Source organism: Hippoglossus hippoglossus, chromosome 1 (assembly GCF_009819705.1).
Source record: "Hippoglossus hippoglossus isolate fHipHip1 chromosome 1, fHipHip1.pri, whole genome shotgun sequence".
Taxonomy (NCBI): domain Eukaryota; kingdom Metazoa; phylum Chordata; class Actinopteri; order Pleuronectiformes; family Pleuronectidae; genus Hippoglossus; species Hippoglossus hippoglossus.
Window position 1 is genome coordinate 1,905,242 of NC_047151.1, and position 20,628 is coordinate 1,925,869.

The 20,628-nt window shown below is 41.3% G+C and overlaps 4 protein-coding genes across 4 annotated transcripts; 1 reads left to right on the forward strand and 3 right to left on the reverse strand.

Annotated features, from left to right (window-relative positions):
- Positions 1–589: 589 nt before the first annotated feature.
- On the reverse strand, positions 590–6,367 carry ndufs8a (NADH:ubiquinone oxidoreductase core subunit S8a). Its single transcript, XM_034609099.1, has 8 exons — positions 6,280–6,367; positions 5,363–5,418; positions 4,902–4,967; positions 4,070–4,159; positions 2,793–2,901; positions 2,117–2,180; positions 1,764–1,892; positions 590–1,244 (listed from the first exon to the last, which is right to left on the reverse strand). The coding sequence occupies exons 2-8, from the start codon at positions 5,403–5,405 to the stop codon at positions 1,113–1,115; spliced, it is 633 nt and encodes a 210-aa protein (XP_034464990.1). The 5' UTR covers positions 5,406–5,418; positions 6,280–6,367; the 3' UTR covers positions 590–1,112.
- Positions 6,368–8,519: 2,152 nt separating this feature from the next.
- Positions 8,520–10,112, forward strand: si:dkey-9i23.8. The gene is made up of 5 exons (XM_034600907.1): positions 8,520–8,570; positions 8,691–8,697; positions 8,932–9,057; positions 9,411–9,549; positions 9,914–10,112. The coding sequence occupies exons 1-5, from the start codon at positions 8,520–8,522 to the stop codon at positions 10,080–10,082; spliced, it is 492 nt and encodes a 163-aa protein (XP_034456798.1). The 3' UTR covers positions 10,083–10,112.
- A 3,122-nt stretch (positions 10,113–13,234) lies between these two features.
- Positions 13,235–14,134, reverse strand: tmem187 (transmembrane protein 187). Its single transcript, XM_034608065.1, has one exon. The coding sequence runs from the start codon at positions 14,048–14,050 to the stop codon at positions 13,271–13,273; it is 780 nt and encodes a 259-aa protein (XP_034463956.1). The 5' UTR covers positions 14,051–14,134; the 3' UTR covers positions 13,235–13,270.
- A 2,043-nt stretch (positions 14,135–16,177) lies between these two features.
- Positions 16,178–20,621, reverse strand: saraf (store-operated calcium entry-associated regulatory factor). The gene is made up of 7 exons (XM_034606872.1): positions 20,445–20,621; positions 19,464–19,642; positions 18,424–18,622; positions 18,052–18,336; positions 17,687–17,840; positions 17,507–17,592; positions 16,178–16,345 (listed from the first exon to the last, which is right to left on the reverse strand). The coding sequence occupies exons 1-7, from the start codon at positions 20,509–20,511 to the stop codon at positions 16,320–16,322; spliced, it is 996 nt and encodes a 331-aa protein (XP_034462763.1). The 5' UTR covers positions 20,512–20,621; the 3' UTR covers positions 16,178–16,319.
- Between the last annotated feature and the right edge of the window lie 7 nt (positions 20,622–20,628).

A 20,628-nucleotide genomic window follows, 5' to 3' on the forward strand; every position in this document is an offset into this window, starting at 1 on the left:
ATGCAGAGAAGCTAAGACTGGAGTAATAAGATCTCTCCTTCTAGTTCCTGTCAGCACTCGTGCTGCAGCATTTAGGACCAACTGGAGGCTTTTCAGACTTAGTGTGACATCCTGATAAAGAATTCCAATAAGGAACCTTAAGTCAATCTTCAACAAATTGTTTCAAATAAGATTCCATCCAACCGATTTTACAAATCAAGGCTGGAAAGATGGAATATTAGTGAATCCAATCCAACCATCACAAGGTGAAGTTCAAAATTAGAGAGAAACTTGTTAAACTGCTCTGAAATGACTCCTGATAATGTCCACTTGTCATTACTGTAGCTAATTCAATACAATAGCATTTGCAACCTCTTTGCAAAATAAGAAACAAACATTCGGTAAATAACCTTGTCTCTTGGGTAAAAGTCTTATTCTTGACTCATTCATCTACCACAACCTTTGTCTACCAAGCACACATCTGTGATTTCTTCAATCTTATCACACTGATGTACGTTCAAGTGTTCATGTTTCTGCTAAGTTTGGTTTAAATTAGGTATAAGAGGCTAAAGGTTGAGCTGAGAATTCAGGAAAAAATTCAGAAATATCATTTATCGTTTTTCCCAGAATTTTATTTTAGTCAGGGTTGATACAGTATGAAGACCATAAAACTAATCACTGAGACCCGAGAGAATAACAATAATCCATGTACACTTATGTGGGACATTAGAATCAAACCAGGATGAAGTCTGCCATCAGTGTCACAGCATGTCTCAGTGTTTACGTCTGTTAGGCCAGTGGGACAATAAAGACAAAACCACAGGGTCCGCACTGATGTTCACACAGACTGGTCCATGCTGCCACACTGAGAGCCGGTGGGTACCTGCCATTCTATAATAAATATGCGATGCCGTGGAAAAAAAATCTAAAACATGTCAAAGTATGATCATCATGTCAGAATGGGATGTTTGAAACGAAGGATCCATCATCAAATACAAATCCAACCCTGAAGCACATCCACTACAGCTGAGTCTGTCTTCTTACAATATGTACAGTATGGACGTACTGGGTGTGTGTGTGTGTGTCAGAGAGGTTAAGTGGCATCTGTACACTGTGTAGGGTAACTCTGGTTACTATCGATAAAGGTAGTCTGCTTTTATGTTGGCGGCTATCTCTGCTTCCCACTTGTCTCCATTGTTGAGGAGCTTCTCCTTGTTGTAGAGCAGCTCTTCGTGGGTTTCAGTGGAAAACTCAAAGTTAGGGCCCTGCACAAAACAGAAAGAGAGAAAGGTAAGAAAGAAGACGAGCACCAGTAAACTGTCGTGAAAACCTGCAGCAATTCATTACACAAGTCATCCTTCCAATGGGAACACAGAATCATCTGCACAGCCAGTGTTTTGTAGAGCTCTGTTATCTCAAAATCTCTAGTTCTCACAGGACTTCCTATTGCAGGTGCTTCATGCTCCTTTTCCTCAGAGACAACAAAAAATACAGCTGCATTTAGCACTTGACAGACCCTGGGTGCAGGGGACAGTGTCTTTTAGTTGAGAGTGTTGCACGGTGATTGAAACATACATATTAGGGATTGACAACTTTGTCAATTTGACTGTGATTCAGTTCGAGCACTGAAATCAAAATGGCTCGTCACACATGTAGGTTCATCTACTGACTCCTCCAACAGAGGCTCCAAAATGTCCTTTAAGGGAGTAAAACACTGACAGTATGTCTGAATAGGCTGAGGAGATAAGTTTGTATTGTGCTGTAACACAGGATCAAACACGCACCTCTACGATGGCGTCCACAGGACACGCCTCCTGACAAAAGCCACAATAGATGCATTTGGTCATGTCGATGTCATAGCGAGTCGTCCTCCTGCTGCCGTCAGTGCGAGACTCAGCTTCGATTGTGATAGCCTGGACACACACACACACACACACACACACACACACACACACACATACATACATACAACGTTAGGGATAAATAGAGACTCTACAGTGCTCTATTGCTTCACATGCTGGTATTTAGATTAATAATAAATGTCTATATTTATTCACAACGGACATAAAATGTAGGCCATGCTGCAATCAGGACAACTAGTTGACTTTCGTTTTAAAGTCTATCTCTGTGTGTGTACCTGGGCCGGGCAGATAGCTTCACACAGCTTGCAGGCGATGCAGCGCTCCTCTCCTGAAGGATACCTGGTGTAAGATCATTACAAAGACTTAGTTAAGCTTTATTGCACCTCAGAGATTCTCTAACAATAAAATGTCAGTTTAATCCAAATGTAGGATTAAAGGTGCTCTAAGACAGGAAGTGGTTAGTGATGCGGCTGCCACCGGTCAATATCAGTATATTGTACTTTGAATGGGCAGCAGCAGGTTTATACATGTATATCTCACCCATATAACACCACATAAGGCTATGCTTCCTACCCAATGGCAGAATTGTTAATCATAAAAAAGACATCAAAGATTAAAAAGAAGAACTTTAAGCGTTCAGAGATTGAAGTCCTGAGATTGAGAAAGAGCAAAGTCTGGACTTCGTAGCAGAATCAGCAGTGGAATGAAAAGGTCGTCTAAACATAGTTATGTTAATGCTTTGTCCTGGGTCGCACTGGCATTAAAAATACAGTAGAAATAAAAAATGATCTTATATACTGTTAAAAACAAGTAACCCTGTGTGATCAGTTGCTCCTATTGTTTGTGGTTGTTAGTTTTTACTCCATTTGATTGACAACACAATGTATTCCATTGATAAAGTCTGTCAGACTACACACGTTACACAGGGTGGCTGTTTGGCGTCACTCTCACCTGCGCAGCGCGTGCTCTCCTCTGAAGCGAGGCGACAGAGGACCCTTCTCAAACGGGTAGTTGATGGTGGCAGGCTCTCTGAACAGGTAGCTCATTGTCATGCCCAGACCTGACAACACAACACAACCATTTAGGCAAAAATGACAGAAAACTGATGGATGCAGCAGCCCGGCTGTTTGTACAGGTTTTGTGCCCTAGATGAGACACATGTACAGCAGCAGGGACTAATTTTTTATTACTTTATTACTTTAAATGTGAAAATATTTAGCTTCAATCAACTTCTGCTCTGTATCAGTAAATTTCCATTCACACTAGTCCCTGTCAAAACATAACCTGGTTCTAAATATCCCAGTATGAGTTATCAGGTAACGGTTTGTCTCTGCAGCATGTGTCTCTGACTCCTCTACATCGCAGACAGTGATGAAACAGCAGGTTATCAACATGACACTTCCACTTCAGGAGCAATCACACGTGCGTTGGAGACTTCAACAGAATCGCTGCCCTTTCAATTTGAATGTGGTGTCATCATGTGTATCTGAACTGCATTGTGGTTCTGTAGAAAAAAGTTAAACTTCTCAAGCAGCAGCACAGGCACCAGCCAATCAAATCACCTTTATACCAATACAGGTCCTGACTGACTTCATACGTTAAAATGGAGGAGATGTTAATTATTGTAGTGTTGAATCCCCCTGTTCCCTATGACAACATGTTATTTACTTACAGCAACACAAACCAGAGAAACCTGAAGACAGGAGGCAGCTGATAAACTGAGCTCAACTCACTATGAAGTCAGCCATGACAGACAGCGCTCTGGTAGCTTTGTCTGAAAGCTGGCTATGTTGTGTTCCATAGAGGGAACCTGCGATCAGTTGTTATGTCCAACCCCAAGCTATAAAGCAACATGTACGAGTGAGTGCTGCGTTATGACTGTGCTGTGATGTTTTATCATCCAATATGTAAACTGTTCCATCTCTGTCCTGCTACATCTTAGCTGTGTTTTAATGAAAAGAGCCGACACACATAACAATCTCCTCATGAAATAACAAGAGCATGCAACAGCAAAATACATTGTCATAATCCTGAAATCACATAGAGAGGAAAGACAAGGAGCAAAGACAAATGTCTGACAGAACTGTATCATCAGTTCACAATTTCTGATCAAATGAGCTTCAGCTTCACCAAGTGTTCAAGTCCCTCTGTGACTGAGGACTGTAAAACAGCAATTCTAACAAATGTTTTTATCCCATTTGTTATTGTGTGCGAGTGTGTCATCTGACCTCTGAACAGCTCTGTCCACAGCAGCGTCTGAGCAGCTCGGTCTGTGATGGACTTCATGTCTGTAGGAATCTCCTGGGCATTCACATACTCTGCACACACAATCAAGTGAAGGTGGTGGTGTTCAGATACTAAACATAAGCATTTAAGAAATATCAAAACATTTACATTGATGGCAAAAATTACATCACTTTCATAAATCTGTCTTTACTCTTTTTCACTTGTTCAGGGTCCACAGAGGTCTCATGTGTTTGTGCAACTCGTGGTACTAATTTAGAAGAGTACGTATTAACCCACACACAACCATAACCCTTTAGGGCTGCTCAACCTTCTTTTGATGAGGTTCCAAAACCACAGTTTTCCTGCTTGACATGTTTTTACAACCATCTTCAGCAGTCGGTTTTGTAATTATATAATATAAATGCTACATGTTCCCTGTTGACATGACAGGTCCACATGTGAAAAACAGAGTTGTGCTGCTCATGAATATGACCTCACCAAGACAGAAAGAAAGAGGCATAGATTCATTTGATTAGTTATATATAGGAATTACTCTAAAATGTGACGATATTCATAATCATTCTGGGCCATGTTTACTGTATTAGTTTTCCATCATACTTAAATAACTGGATGGTATAACAATGAACACTGTATTAACTTGTACTAGAAAGGTCTTAAATTTGAGAAACACAACTGAAACCCTGCTAACCTGGTAGAAAGTGAGATAGCTTTGTGATAGCAGAATACCAGATACCAGAGAGCCTTTCAGAAGGAGACACATCGATGACAACAATCCAACACAATGAGCTGCGTGTGTGTCGTAGTGCTACTTACTGAATCCTGCCCTTTGTGCAGAAACACTGAAGGGCCTCACGAGACCCTGGCTGGTCACAAAAGTGCCTGAAAGTAAAAATAAACTGTATCAACATGAAGATCATTATGGTAGAAACATTCATTAGATATTGCTGTAGCACATAGTATACAACACTTCACTATACATCAAATATACTGCGTAGGAATATGATCTGAGCTTAATAATATGCGTTGTTACCACAAAAACAAAACTTATTTGTTTTTGACCATCTGTTGACGATACAAAAGTACTAACGGGCCGTTAAGATGTATTGATCACAATAACTGGAAAAACTGATGTGAAATATAATTGTGATTCATTATTGCTTGTTTAAATGTTTTTTAAAGTCACAGTAGCTTGATGAGATTACTCTCTTTGATTTGTTTATACTCAAATGCCTCAAACTGTTCTCACTGTAAGCAAATACACTTAGAGATCTTACCTGGCCTCGACACACTGTAAAGTAAGCGCAGTGTTGCAGCCATGACGTCTTTGCAGCTGAAACCAGACACACGATAACAAAGAGGAACCATTCAGTGACAGCATCAACGCCTTGTTATTACCTTTTATAATTATTATTTGAAGAAGAAATGAACCACACATATCAAATTAAATAAATCCTCACTGATCCCTGTTGTCTTGCATAATGATGTGATTCTGTCAAATGCACAATACTGACATAGCAACGTGTCAACTTTTGATTCTACTGTTTTTAGTTTTCCACCCTGTGTGTATATACGTGTGTGTTTATATACTCTATACATACATAGCCACATACACATGTAATAACAAACCCCCTGTCACTGATGGTAACGTGTGTGTAGCTTCTCTCTGTCAGTCAACACAGTCACTGATTAACACCGTGAATGAAAAACATGGAGGGTGAGAACTTTACTGTTTCTGAGCTGCTAACATTAACCTCGTTGTAACAGTCACATGCTGAGACCCAGGAGAGAAACTCTAATGGAACTGTCCACCTCAGCTAACCCCGAGGTGAAGACTCCCAGCGCTGCTTCAGCTGAATGACATTGCTACACAACAACGTGTTACAAGACCCAAACACACCGAACACTCCGGTAACCACTGGACACCAGCACACACGTACCACACAACCGGTGGCTCTGTGTTTACAGGGTGAAGTGTCAGGGTTTGCTGCGAAGCTAAGCTAGCACTGACTAGCAGCCGGGTTAGTTGACACACTGTCAAGGACTTTTACATAAAGGTCGCTTGAGGTGAATTGTGGGTAACTGCAAACACTACGAGGTCAGTTACGAACGATACAGAATTGAGTATTAACTGCGATGTGAAGGAAAGGTGCAACAGAAGAGATTTAAAACATTAAAATGGGTTTAAACTCACCGAAATGTCGCTATTTGGCCTTCTTAACCAGAACAGCGGACGATTTGAGGGACGGACCGTGCATAAACCGGAAGTGACAAAACGTGTTACGTCAGTGGACGGTCGAGCCGAGTGACGAACCTTATTATGTTTGCCTGTTTTTTATTTTATTTATTTCTAAATTGTATTAACAAACAATAATAATAATATGCAAATTAGTCTGTATATACCTACAATTATACATATTTTATTAATACATATAAATATTTTATATAATGTGTATTACATCCCCGGTGTGTGTGTGTGTGTGTGTGTGTGTGTGTGTGTGTGTGTGTGTGTGTGTGTGTGTGTGCGCGTGCGCGTGCGTGCGTGTGCGTGTGTGTGTGAGTTTCCTTTTAATTAACAAAACTATACGTGTATGTATTGCATCCTTATTGACAAACAAAAAAAGAAAACCAATTAAAATTGTTCAGGTTTAGATCAGTGCTACAGCCACCACATCAAAACAACAACACAAAAACTACCTTAATTATGAACAAACATATCAACACATTAAATGTGTGTCTACATTGTAATGAACAAAAGCTCTTGGTTTTCAGAGCCATCTTATTTTTAACACTGATCACAGTGCCATATTGAAGCCGTTCTTGAAAACATGCTCAGGACTTGGTTTGGAGTCATTCTATCTATTTATAGTTTTTGCACAAAAAAACAACAACATCTTGTTGCCTTCAAAACAAATAAAAAAGTGTTTGACTTAACTGGATTGTTTGCTCAGTAATTCTAAAGGAAATCATTTTACCTTATTGCTAAAAACAAATGCTATCACAAATTCGCCATACATTTACCCAAAGTTCTCCCTGGTGACAGAGTTACATCTTAAGATATTTCTGAAGTATCAATTTCAGAAATTATCCTTCATAATATTCGCTTCTCCAATGAATGTAGGTAACGGGTTGAGTTTGACTAACTAGGTTTATTAATTATACATTTACTGAGAAACATTTTACCAGGTCGTCAGTGTAAAGCTGCCCAGTCAAAGTGGTATAACTTTGTTAAAATAGAACTGACAGAGCTGAAAAAGAGAAATAACCTTTTGAATTTGATTCGTTAGAGGGGCTTATTTTTCCAGTTGTAGTTCAGTCATCATATGGTGGAAGTGGTGGTATAGTAGGAGCTAAAATACAGGCACACACACACACAGTGTGCGTCAGGGCCATTGGAGTTAGGGTAATGAAGCATGTGTTTTTTAATTGAAAATGGATTTGATGACACTCCCCTCTGAGCTCTCCACTACAGACACCTGGCACCTTCACACAGTTGGAGGCTGAGGACTGTCACCTCACCATACAAGTAAGTGTCGCTCTTTCAAACAAACTGTTGATCAAATCTTGTCAGATTGACTTGAATCTTTCTATGCACAAGTAAACTGCCCTTGCCTTCAGTCTTTATACTGTAAGACAAGGTGTGATATCATAAGGTGGTGACATCATATACTGCACCAATGTTAACTAAAACACAGCTCTGTACTTGTGTCACACCATCCATTACTGTACAGTTGTGTGTTTGCTTTATATTTTTTCTACTGTTTAACTAACAGTATTTTAGACTGCATAGATGTACATTTTTCACATTATTTAATCTTTTGTTGTTCCCCTGCTGTCTTTGGAATACACTCGAAGAAGTGATTGATTTTTGTTCACACTTTCCATTTTCAAATGTGTTCCATTTATTTGTATTGTCAGTTATATTGTTTTGAGTACTTAGATCTAATTGTTTTCTATTTTTATTCTTGTTTTGGATGACATTATGAGAATGGAAGACATTAAATGACATGCAACCATAAAATGTGATGGATGTCTAAATAAAATGAAACAAGACTAAAGCCCCCTGGCTTTATTATTAAACATCCAAAAACAGTTAAAAATTAGAAATGTATTAGAACTAGAAGAGTAACTTTACACCTCCTAAAAGAGACTATTAATCATTCTATTTAAAATGTATTGTATACTTATTATCATCAATGTGTGAACAGTTCCCTATTTCTATTCCTGGCATCACAGACCATAAGGAGCATCTTGTTAAACCCTCAGTCAACATGAACAGCTCCCAGGTTTACGCAGAATTCCTTGATCATAAACCCTGCTTTGTTCTGCACGTTCTGTCTCTCAGTGGCTGAAAGGTTGAATGGGACTCTGTTCATGGAATATCTGTGGCCAGAGGAAGAGAAGTGGCTGCTGGTGGCCTTGCTGGGACTGGAGATGGTCATGGGAATTGTGGGAAACTGTCTTGTTCTGCTTGTTAAATTTATGGTAAGGCTGTTTATTAATGTTAGTTCAAAGACCATAGAGAACTAACAACATGAAGGTTTTGTTTTTGGGTGATCACTCATGTTAGTGTGAACTCATTCATTCTAACTCTTTCTTTTTCAGTGCAAGGGTCAGTTCTGCTGCCGTTATTGGCTTCCTTTCATCAGTCTCACTTTGTCAGATTTAGGTACAACTCACACTGACACCAACACACGTGTGGTACAGGAATATATGTTGTCACTTTCTTCCTTGGTGTATCTATACCTCGTTACTTCAACTGATGCTAGTATTGTAGCAGATTAATCACAGGGATTTACATCTCAGGAAGTTGACATTTCTGATAATGAATTACTGTGTTGTGAAGGCTGCTCCCTTCTCATCATCTCCGGCGCCCTGCTGGCCATGCTGACAGGAGGTCAGAGGTCACCATGGTGCGAGGTCGTCAGCCTGCTGAAGTTTGCCTTCATCACCTCGTCCATAGGGAGCCTAGGTACCACAAAGCTCTACGCACACACTCATAGAGACCACTTGATTATGTTCTCCATTCAGAAGTTTAGATTTTTTAATTCAGATGTTAAACATATCTGTTAATGCATGGCCAAAAATAAACTATGCAATGAAAAGAAAAATAGTATTCACTGACAAAGACTGCACCAATTAAGATATGATTGAGAATAATTTATTGCAGGAGTATAAAGCCACAGAAATAAATGTTCAATTAAGTTTTAAGTACCTCTAATTTATACTTGATGTAGCAGTGTAGTAGAGCAACTACAACAGTTGACAACAGTCCCTTGTTTGCCTTGATGCAGTCGCTGTAAGGTTTTCTATTCTCATTTCTAGCTATCCTCTGTGTGCAGCGGCTGATCGGCAGGGCCTCCACAGGAAGTGCTCTCTTTGTTGTCATGGTGGCAGCGTGCTCAGCTTGTTGGGTGACAGGGCTGGTGTTTGGGAGCATCCCGGTCATCTATGCCTGGATCAAGTATGTGGTTTGCTGTTTTCTCATAGTGCTCAAAACATTTGTCAGGATCATTATTAAAGTACTTTATTGATGTGAGATGAAACAGTGGTTCGTTCAGCTGGTGGTGTCTGAAGTGACAGCAGAAGAGGAAATTCCACAAGGTTAAAGTAAGAGACTTTGCTCGGGGATGTGAGAATTATACACGTTTCCCATTTTGTTCCAGAGGTGTGCTGCAAATTAACTTAAAAAATGGAATTAAAATAAGAAGCCAAATGCTAAAGACTCAGATTAGTCAGATACCACTCTGTCTAATACCGCCTTGTCTTATAACGCCTCCTGCTTTCTGCTCTGTTCATCTCCACCCAATGGCTTCTTTCTCCTCCAGGTATGACAGTGCAGAGATGCTATGTGCCGTTTTCTGGGAGAGCAGCTACTCAGACATGTTGGTCTACATTCTCTGTGCTTTCTCCGTCTGTATCTTCCTCCCCTTCCTCCTCATCATGTTCTGCTCCCTGCTGAGTGCCATCGGCTGCGGCTCCAACTCAAACAGGTGAACCACCTGACTTAAGATCGTTTCCAGTGACACAAGCTGGAAACTGCTCCGATGACATTTTAGTCACAAACTGTAATTGATGTTGTTAATGCCTTGCAACCTAAAGTGGACAGATGGTAAAGGATAATTCCTGTTTATATCAACCTGGTGTATGTACCATAAATGGGTGATTATGGCTCTTTGGGTCATGTTGCCTTTACTCACTCCACCTCCCTTAAAGAGATTCAACAGATTCAAAGATATCTGGTCCAGCAGTGCAAACCTCCCATAACTTCCAAAAAATAACATGATTTTATTGCATCCCTGTGGTTGTCTTTATGGTCGATTAATGTCTCTTTATGGTAGTTTTGCATCTCTTTTTGGTAGTTTTTCAGGTCCTTGTAGTTAGTACTCATTTTGTGTTTCTTTGTGGGCACCGTACACTCCTTAGTGTCTCTCTGTAACCAGTATACCTCATTTTGTTGTTGTTTTGAGTCTCTACATGTTTGTTTTGTGTCTGTTCTCGGTCCGGTTGTGTTTCTGTGTACTCAATAAGCATTTTTGGGGTTGTCTTTTGACTGTTCTTTGTTAATTTATTTTTTCTGCCCAATATGCATCTTTTTATAGTCTGTGGTTATATTTTTAGTTTCTTTTAGTATTTTGGGGTCCTTGTGGGCAGCAGTCATTTATGGTCATCTTGTGCCCTTTTTGGTCATTCTTAGTCTTTTTGTGGTTAATTACATTCTCTATGTTGTCAATTTGTGTTTCTACACTGAGCTTTATGACTTTCAAACAATCAATAGTAATTGTGGCTTGGTGGGCTTACGCTCTGTATGCCTGTTTGGTAATACCAGTCATACAGTATGTTATGTGAAGACACTTTATAATGTTATGCTATAATAGGCAGGCTGTGTGTGTTTGTGTGTGTGTGTGAGTAAAGCCATCTTGTCTCCTCTGTCTCTCAGTGATGATGAAGCAGACCTGTCTGCAGTCACTCCTCTGCTGGTGGCCTCCTACGTGCTCTGCTACACTCCCTTTGTTGTGTCTGAGGTGACAATTACACTCACTCATGGTGAAACATGTCAGGAGCTGCTGTATCTGCAGGTGCACATGTGGTAAAGCCACAGACTGAACACTCCTCCACTCATAGTTCTTTTTTTCTTTCCATTGACCAATCAGCTGATCCTGTTGGGAAGACAGGACCTGTCGCCGGCACCCGATTGGTTAAGGACATTGTCATCAGTGATGTCATACCTGGACTGTGGTCTGAACCCTCTGATCTACTGCTCCCACCAGGACTTCAGGGAGGCGGGCCTGGCCCTTTTGTGGACCAAAAGAAAACCCCTGTCAGAGCCTGTGCTCACTGCCATCACTAAACATGAGCTGTAAACAGGGGTTTGTATATTTCAAGAGGAGAACCCAACAAGGACATTTCATAAAAACTTGCATGTTATCCTTATGATATATCATAGTATCTTTTCTGTTTTTCACTGTTTAACATATTAATAGTTAAGAAAAATATATTCTTGTGGCTACATTTTGTGAATGATCCCATTTGCCACCTGAAATGTTCATTTTACCAGAAGTCATGAAGTCTTCACAGCGAGACCCTGTTGAGACCATAGAGCTTTTCTATACCTGTAACGTTTTCAACAGGTTCCCCTTTACACCTGCATTAAAATGCACGTGATGTGATTGGATTGAAAACAGACAGAGCTAGACCACGGGACAGTACAGGTGTAAATGCAGAGGCATCGTCAATCTTCATAAAAAGAATATATGGATGGAAATAATAATCATACGTGACTGTTTTAAACCAATGACGTGGCAGCCATTAGCATGTAAACACAGGAGGCAGTGCTTTTCTCAGTCCCCATATTATTCGAGACATCTGTGAACATGGCTGGACTGGCCCTGGCAATCGCCCCTGGTATCTTTTGGCTCAGGTGGCTCACCAAACTTGATCAAGCATCATTTATCAGTACACCCCACCTTGCAGTCCATGTAAATATTCACACCTATTTACCAATCCCCAAAATCTACAAAGGTGAGTAGTAAGTGCCATGGACCAGTGTCCTGACTCGCTCTTGACTGACTCCCCGGTGATCACAATCTCCATACTCAAGTAGACGTGCAAGTAATTGTCAAAGTAGAAGCTCAATTCCAAGTATTATCTCAAATTAAGTAATAAAACCTAAGTATACAAGTATGCATAAACAAGTTCCTTCCTGTACCTCTCCTCCAGCGATGACTCAACAACTCCAATTAGACTGAGAGATGGTAATTAATTAATTAATTGGTGTTAGTATTTTTCTGACAAAGACATACAAAAAGCTGAACACTTTCATACTGGTGAAAACCATACAGTTGTTTTTTGAACAATTACTGAGAAATCTTCAGAGATTATAGTTTCCACACAGATCTTGGTCAGTTTGTCCTGCAGGCCTATTCCAGTGGACCTTTAGAAGTGGTCTCCCTAATGAATGCTGGAGGACTTTTTCTTTTTTTCATTTGATTTATTCTTTCCAAATATTTATCACATTTTTAGAGCAGAGAGTTTACATAATAATAATAATACAGGAACAGGGAAGATTCAATAAAATGTAATCATTAGCAGCAATAACAAAAGTAACAATCATCCACAATTATAAAAATAAATTGTTCACAATATGATTTGATTATGACATTTTTAACAAAGTATGGATTTACAATATTAACAAGTGCAAGGGTTTGAGTGTCTTGAATCCAGGGCTCCTAGTTTCTCCTCTGCAGTTATTATTGGTTTTAAGACAACACGTGTTGTAGTGACTTGGAGGAGACTCACACCTCCACATCCACATCCAACAATATACCACTGTGCATTTATGGTGGTGGATGTTACACAACCCGTCAACCCATTGTTCTGATTACTGGTTTATAACTGATCTATGAAAAATGTGACAGATAGAACGACAGATGGATAGATATTGATCCTAATGGAATGGAATGGAATAGATAGATAGATGGATAGATGGATGGATAGATGGATAGATGGATAGATGAATGGAATAGATAGATAGATGGATAGATGGATAGATGGATGGATAGATGGATAGATGAATGGATAGATAGATAGATGGATAGATGAATGGATAGATAGATAGATGGATAGATGGATAGATGGATAGACGGACAATGAAGTGAAGTGAGGTGGTTCTAGGGTCAGTGATGTCAGCGGTGCCGCGCTGCGCTCCTCTCCTGCGCCCTGTGCGTCAGTGTGCTCAGGAAGCAGAAGCTGAAGTGGAACTGCAGCACGTCGCACACTTTGGACCAGAAGTGTCCGGTGAAGCGCTGGAACAGTCGGTACTGGGCGAGCCAGTGGTCCAGCACCTTCAGCAGCACGAAGCCCGCGCACGACAGCACCGCCAGCTGCAGGTACGCGCGCGTGCGACCGTCCCCGTGCGTCCGCTGCACGCGCACTCCCCGGAACACGGCGAGGGCCACGTGACAGCCCAGCGCCACCTCGAAGCCGCGCTCGTGCACCAGCGACAGGCCGTAGCTGAGGAGCGAGCACGCTTCCACCGCGGCCGCGTGAGACGCGCGCCACTTGGCCGGGCCGCGCTCGATGAAGCTGATCCACACCGGAACCCACGCGAAGATCGGGAGCGTGAACCACTGGTCGAGCACGGCGGGGGCGCGCCGCAGCACCGCCAAGCGCGTCCACTGCACAGGCGCGTACAGGATGGCCATGAGGGCGAACACCTGCCTCAGGTAGCGGCTCTGCTGCCCCTCCCCTGCTCTGTTCCTCAGCCAGTACACACCCATGAAGATGTAAAGCACGTTCACCGCACAGTTACAGGGCATCGCCAGGAAGAGCGGCAGAGACTCCACCCGCCTCTCCGCGTAGTGATCGTAGGACAAGTCCACCGCCGCTCCGTCAAACAGGCTGGTGTTGGCCACCATCACACAGAAGAGGAAGGGCAGCAACACGTGGAGCAGAGCCGACATCATGGCTGGTGTCAGAGAACAGCTCCACACTCCAGCTGTTTGCCTCCGACTGTCAACGAGCTCAACAAGTGGGAGCGGTTGTTGTGATTCCGGGTTCAAAGTCACATGGTAGAAAATGGAGGGTTTAGATTGGCTTCCTTCTTACTCGCCCCGCCCACATTTCTGTGGAAGTAGTTTTCCCAGTGACATGCAGCAGCAGACGAATTTATTTTACCGCTGTATCCATTCAGTTTCTTTTTAGACTCAATTGAAGGATTATGTATTGGGTAAATATATGGTTTGTGTGAAATTTGACTGTGAAAATGTTTTTACACATTTTAAAGATTAGAATTATGACATTGACTTCATCATAAACTTAATGATGGGGACTATACTGTAAATCACACATCCATAAATGCAGAATGGCAAACAATGCCCCTAATTACACAGGATTTATATGTGAATTTAAAGAATGTGTCTCTATGACTCTATAACTCATTGACACTACAAATGTAACAAAACCAAATTCATTGTCCAAATGTACAGTGAACTTTTCAATGGGCAATAAGAACCCCCTCTTTCTTTTCTCTAGTTTATGCATAATTATTTGACATGTATGCATGTACCATTTTTTACTGTTAATCTAACTGTAATGTCACTTTAGCTGGTTGGTGAAAAGTGAAACACAAAAATCATGGTAGGTAAAAGATCTGGACCTTGCTCCAGTGATCTGTGGCCTGTACTACAAAGATCAACATATCCCAGATAAGTTTCTATTATCGGGCTTCACAGTGCTTCTGGACTTGGACCCAGCCAAGAAAAAATACTGTGCTACTTACAATTGTGCATTCTTTGTCTCATTAGAAATAAATCATCTATTTTAAGAGTTTACTAAATTCGGGTTTGTTTCGTAAGGGGAAATAATAATAGACAACATCCGAGATAAGTGATCCTTACCAGTTTCTCTGCTGTGCTCTTGGCTTCTCAAAGTTTTCCAGACTTGAATGTGATCACCAAGACAGTAAAAATATTGTGTAGGCTCATGTATGCCAATGAAGTTTTCTTTTGGATTGTAATTTTATCTCAAGAATCTCATTATTTGACACTAGTAAAGATTAATGGAGGGAGACAGAAATTGGAGCATTTTAAGATTTAAAAAAAAGCATCAGGCTGAGACCAGAAGTATGAGAGATAAGAGGAGATCTTAGTCTCAAATTGATGTTAAATTGAGCTCAGTTAAATCAATGAGAAAAGAGAAGACAGGGAAAAGATCTTAATTTTTAGATCTGTTTTTGAAACTAAAAAAGACTAGATCTGACTAGTTACATGTGATTCCAATAAATAAATGTGTTGTTTACATGTATACTCTTGGTGTGTATGACATGTTTATTTTGAGGTGAGAATAAACCTATCTATTGCAAAATTATATCAGTATAACAAAAACAAATTGAAATTTGACATTGCTCCAGCCAACAGGAATAAACATGGACCAGAAGAAGATCGGAGGAGGCAGTCTTACACAAGAGTACACTCCTACTCAGGAGACCCTCAGTGGATGAGGTGGAAGCAGGTATAACATCAGACCCTGGTGGAACAAGTGGCAGCTCTCAGCCAACCACTCTGTTTAAGGTTCAGTGTGTAGAATTTAGTGCCATCTAGTGGTGAAGTTGCATAATGCAATTGAATACCCCTCACCTCCCCCCCTTCAAAACATGAATGAGAATCTGGTGGAGCCTTCAGTTTTAATAAAAACTCCAAAAGTGTTTAGTTTGTCCAGTTTGGAGCACTGTAAAAAAAACATGGCGGTACAGAGGACCACCCTGGTGTAAATATAAAGTATTTAAATATAAAGGGCTCATTATAGGGTAAAGAAAACAACAATTCATACAATTTAGACAGACCTACCAGTGAAAACATCACTAGGATTATTTTATATCCAATTTCTGCCGATAGATCCCTTTCACCTAAATCTTACACACTGGACCTTTAAATTGGAGTTGGATTAACACCAAATAAAACCAGAAACAAAAGTGAGAATCAAGACAGAGCTGCTCTTTACTCTGCTCCACTCACAAGATGATAACAAGTGTTAAAGGCCAACAAACCTACAGTGAGTGCTTTTGAACTGGGGGAAGAAAAATAATAACAGGATCCAAACAATTATTTATTACTTACCAAAATATCACATCATTTCCTCAAAATAAGTTTCCAAAATAAAATATATAAACTAAATCACTTAAATCACAGAGAGCTCTGCCATTCACTGTAGAGAAGCTGTTCACTTCCACAGCTTCTATCTTCTCTTGGTTCCTCCGAAGCCTGACAAACAATCAAAGACGTTAGTCAGTCAGGTCGATCTACAGCGACTATCTAGATGCTATTGAACAGCTGAGACCATGAGGAAATACATGGAGGCCTTGTCTCATAATTGCAATCTCTGATGTTTTTCCTACCGGCCCCCTAGTAAAACCACCAGGGAATATCGGAGTGAGCCCATGTGAGAATATAGCAGGATATTGTGCGGAGAATTCACAGCGAGTGTTTTGATTACGTTTCTAACACATGACAGACACAAAACTTTAAAAAGTTCAGTATCAGGATGAAAAAGAGGAGCCATTACGAGGCCTCCTTTTTTGTTTGTGACAACTATGTTTTTCCACCCTATTGTGGGTCTCCAATAGATTAAAGATATAAATGGTACAAATGCTATGCTTTATGCTGGGCCTTTAACAAACAAGCCTTTACTTAAGTGCTGTGTTGTGCAACCAGGCCTGGACTGATCTGGGGTTCATGGCACCTGAAGGACCCTCAGACTGTGAGAAACTAGACTCTCTGGTCTGATGAGACCAAGATTGAACTCAACTCTATGTGTCATGTCTAAAAGAAATCAGACATGACGTTTAGAATTTGTGGTTCTTCTGGAAGTTTTTTCCTTCTCCACACACAATCTCTGGAACTCAGCCACTTGACTGACAGTGATTAATGGCTTCTTGGGCACCTCTGTAACAACGGCCCTTCTCACAGATTGCTCAGTTTGAGAGTCAGTTCGAAAAAGTATCCAGGTTGTTCCAAACCTCTTCCTTTAAGAAACATGGAGGAAACTGTGGCCCCTAAAGGAACTTTGAATGTTTCTGTAGCCATCTCTAGATCTGTGCCTCGACACAATCCTGTATCTGAGTTCTGCAGACAGATCCTTCCACCTCGTGTCATGGTTTTTGCTCTGATGTACATTGTCAGCTGTGAGACCTTATACAGACAGGTGGTGTTTGTCTTTCAGAATCACTTCCAATCAAAAGATTTAACCAGAGTTGGAGAAGATGTAGAAACAATTCAGAGACGATAAAGAGAATTGGGAGAAACCTGAGCTAAACTTCAAGTGTCACAGCAAAGGGTTTGAATTCTTCTGTTCGTCTGGTATTTCAGTTTTTCCTTTTTAATACATTTGCATTTTCAGTCCTGTTATTTGACATGCTAACACACCTGAAGCAGTGCGTGTCCCAGAGGAAGAGGAGTGTGTGGTAGGAGGTCTGCTGTCAGTGTAATTGGAGTAGTTGCGCGGCTGATTTCTGTAAAACAAACATAAACACACACAAATAAGGCTGCGAGTGAAGTGGAAGAGAAAAGATCTTCTCTCAGCTCTCTCTCCATCTCATTACTAACCTCTGACGACCAAAGAGATATCCCAGGACCCCTCCTGTCCCCATTCCAGTCCAGAAGCCTCCACCTGTGCCGGTAGAAGCTCGGCCACCTGGGAACTGTTGTCTCTGAGTGTAGTCACTATGAAAACCGTATCCTGGGTTGGCCCCAGTATAGCCTGAACAGAAAGAACAGATTCTAGATTTCAGCAAAGTAGCTGTTTGAAATCTCCTTTCAAACTGGACATGAATTCAGCTGTTTGTACAAAATAAAATAAAATGTCAATCATGTCCTCCCCAACAGGACCACACACACATTTATACTGAATCTGTAGCACAACCCAGACAAACTATTGCTTTATTCACACTACATCCCTCTGCGTACAGTACCTGTGAAGTCAGGCTTAAATCCTGGGGGTGGTGGTCCTGCAGTGGAGTCATGGTGATTGTCTCTGGGGTACCCAGTCTGCCCTCCGTCCTGCCCCCCCTGGGCTGTGTTCCCACTGAGGAACAACTTGTAGACGCCGTAAGCTAAGAGCAGAAGCACAGCAACCACCAGCAAGCCTCCGGAGTCCTCGCTGTGTGAGGTGTGGGAGCTCTGATGGCTGTGCTGCTGAGGCTGCTCCTTGTGTCCTGAGAAGCCACTGAAGAAACTGGAGGCAAAGCCCCCGAGACCTGAGACAAACAAATAGAAATAAAAAAGTCTAAATATTTATGTGCGTGAAGATGAAGCTCTGTCAATTTAAATCTCTATCTTCCCACCTCCAAACCCATTGAATCCACTGTGAGAGCCCCGGCTGCCTTGAGTCTTCCTTCTGCCCTCTTCAGTAAGTTCCAGTGAGTACTCTAGCCCACAGGAGCCCTTCAGTATGTAGGCATCAGCAGGGTGGCTGTAGCCCTCACAGCTCACCTCGATGCGACCAAACCGGTATGCGTGTTCCATATCAGTCTTGCACTCCCACTGTGGAAGGCAGCAGGGGTTAAAATCACATCTGTTCTCTTTGGTCACACTGGTGCGACTGATGTTTATTTTCTGCATCCACATGAAGTAAATTTTGTTCAGCGCCCAGGTTTTAATACGCAGCCCTGCTGAGTAAACCACAAGTGTTTAACAATAACATATAATATAAACATTAAAGAGTTGTCACCAGGATGTTCTACAGAATCAAATTATCTTTGGATAACAGAGACAGTACGTCTAAATAAGCTCAAACATATCTGTGTAATGTCTCCGCTGACAGTTGCTACTTATAGATTGATGCATACACTGACATCAGTACACAGAGGTCCATAGAAGTGCCTGGGTTAGAACTTGAGCTCTGGTTGGGCAGCATTGAAGGTAATGCTAATGGGAATCAAAGCCCAGGTTTGTTTGGTGATGGATGGGAGATCTTCTGCATGACCGTTACCTACTTACAAGGTACCAGGTGAAATGTCACCAAAGTTTGACAATCTGGAAAGCTTCATGAGCAATAATATAACCAGTGGTACTACGGCCAAAATCATTCATTGATAATCAGAAAATCAAAAGTCACCTATTGTAATACTTGACTAAACATAAACACCCCAGGTTGTGATTGTTCTTCCTCTTCTGTGATACTACTCAGAAGATGTTTGGGTTTCAGACAGTTGGTTCGATAAGATTAGCAACCTGAAAACATCAGCTTGGACTTTTTGATGATGGGATGGCCATTTTTGCTGACATTAGAGTATAGTAGATCAATTAATCATCAAGAAAAGAATCTGAAGATGAATCAACAGCTGCAGCCCTGCTCAGAGCAAATGTTACACTCTGTCCTCACCTGGACATCCACTCCATCCCAGCCTTTGTTCTGACACTGGACCACATCCGGGACGAAGGCCTGGCAGCCTGCCGAGCCGCCAACACACTGGAGCTGAGGGATGGACTTGGAGCGCTGTGCTCTGGTGTAGCGATCCTTGTACAGAGTCAACACCTGGACGTCCCGCAGCAGCACGCTGTCTGCAGTGAGGAGAAAACATGCACAGTAATGCATGGATTCTGGTAAAGACCTTCTGCAGCCCTTCTCCAGAAGATGAGTGCTGAAGACGCTGTACTGGTCCATTTTGAGATTTCGGACTCTTTTGCTTCAATACAATTCTTTATTTCAGACAAATGGGGTTTTATTTTGTCTGTTTGTATCTTTAGATTTCATAGCATTATAAAGGCTGTTTGTTCAAATAGTTTTATCAAACTGTGTAGTGTATGGTCTTATGTATTTAGGTGTTTTACAGAGGGGTTGGTTCATGTATCATTTACAGACTTTTTATGGCTGCTGACGCTGTTTTCCTAGGTATGGAGAAATAAAAACAGATATAAAAACTCCCCCAGAATAAAAACCTTTAGCTACGATATATATATATATATATTTTTAAAACTACATTGTTTGACTGGTTTTATCCGATGTTCAGGTTACGAAAAAGGAAATGTATTTATGTAAATGTTATTTACATAAATAGCACTGTAGTGTCTCGTATTAAACCGAGACAACCCTGGCAGCCCGGAAGTTCTGACTAACGCCCGAGAACTGATCAGTGAGTATTTGCAGATAACGTATTACGCATTAATAAAGTAGTTAATAACCGTTGATTAAGCCTTTATATCCTTAACGTACAGCGGTGCCGTCGATTAAATTGAATTAAATGACACTAGACACGGAACTGTTTGCTGATTCAGGTGTGAGGTCTGTTGGAGGAACCGTTGGTAATTGTTCCTAAACATGGCAGCTGCTGTACCACTGAAGCAGAGGAGAAGAGGAACGTACCGTCATTCCAGCTCTGAACGAGTCCCAGCATCAGCAGCTGTAAGAGAGCCGCAGTGAGGCGCTCCATGTCCCGCTGTGAGGCTGTACGACTCCTCGACTCCTCGAACACTCGAACACTCAAACACTTCTCTGTCTGCCTTAATACGGCACAACAACTCACTTCAACTTCCGTGTTGCCTCATGT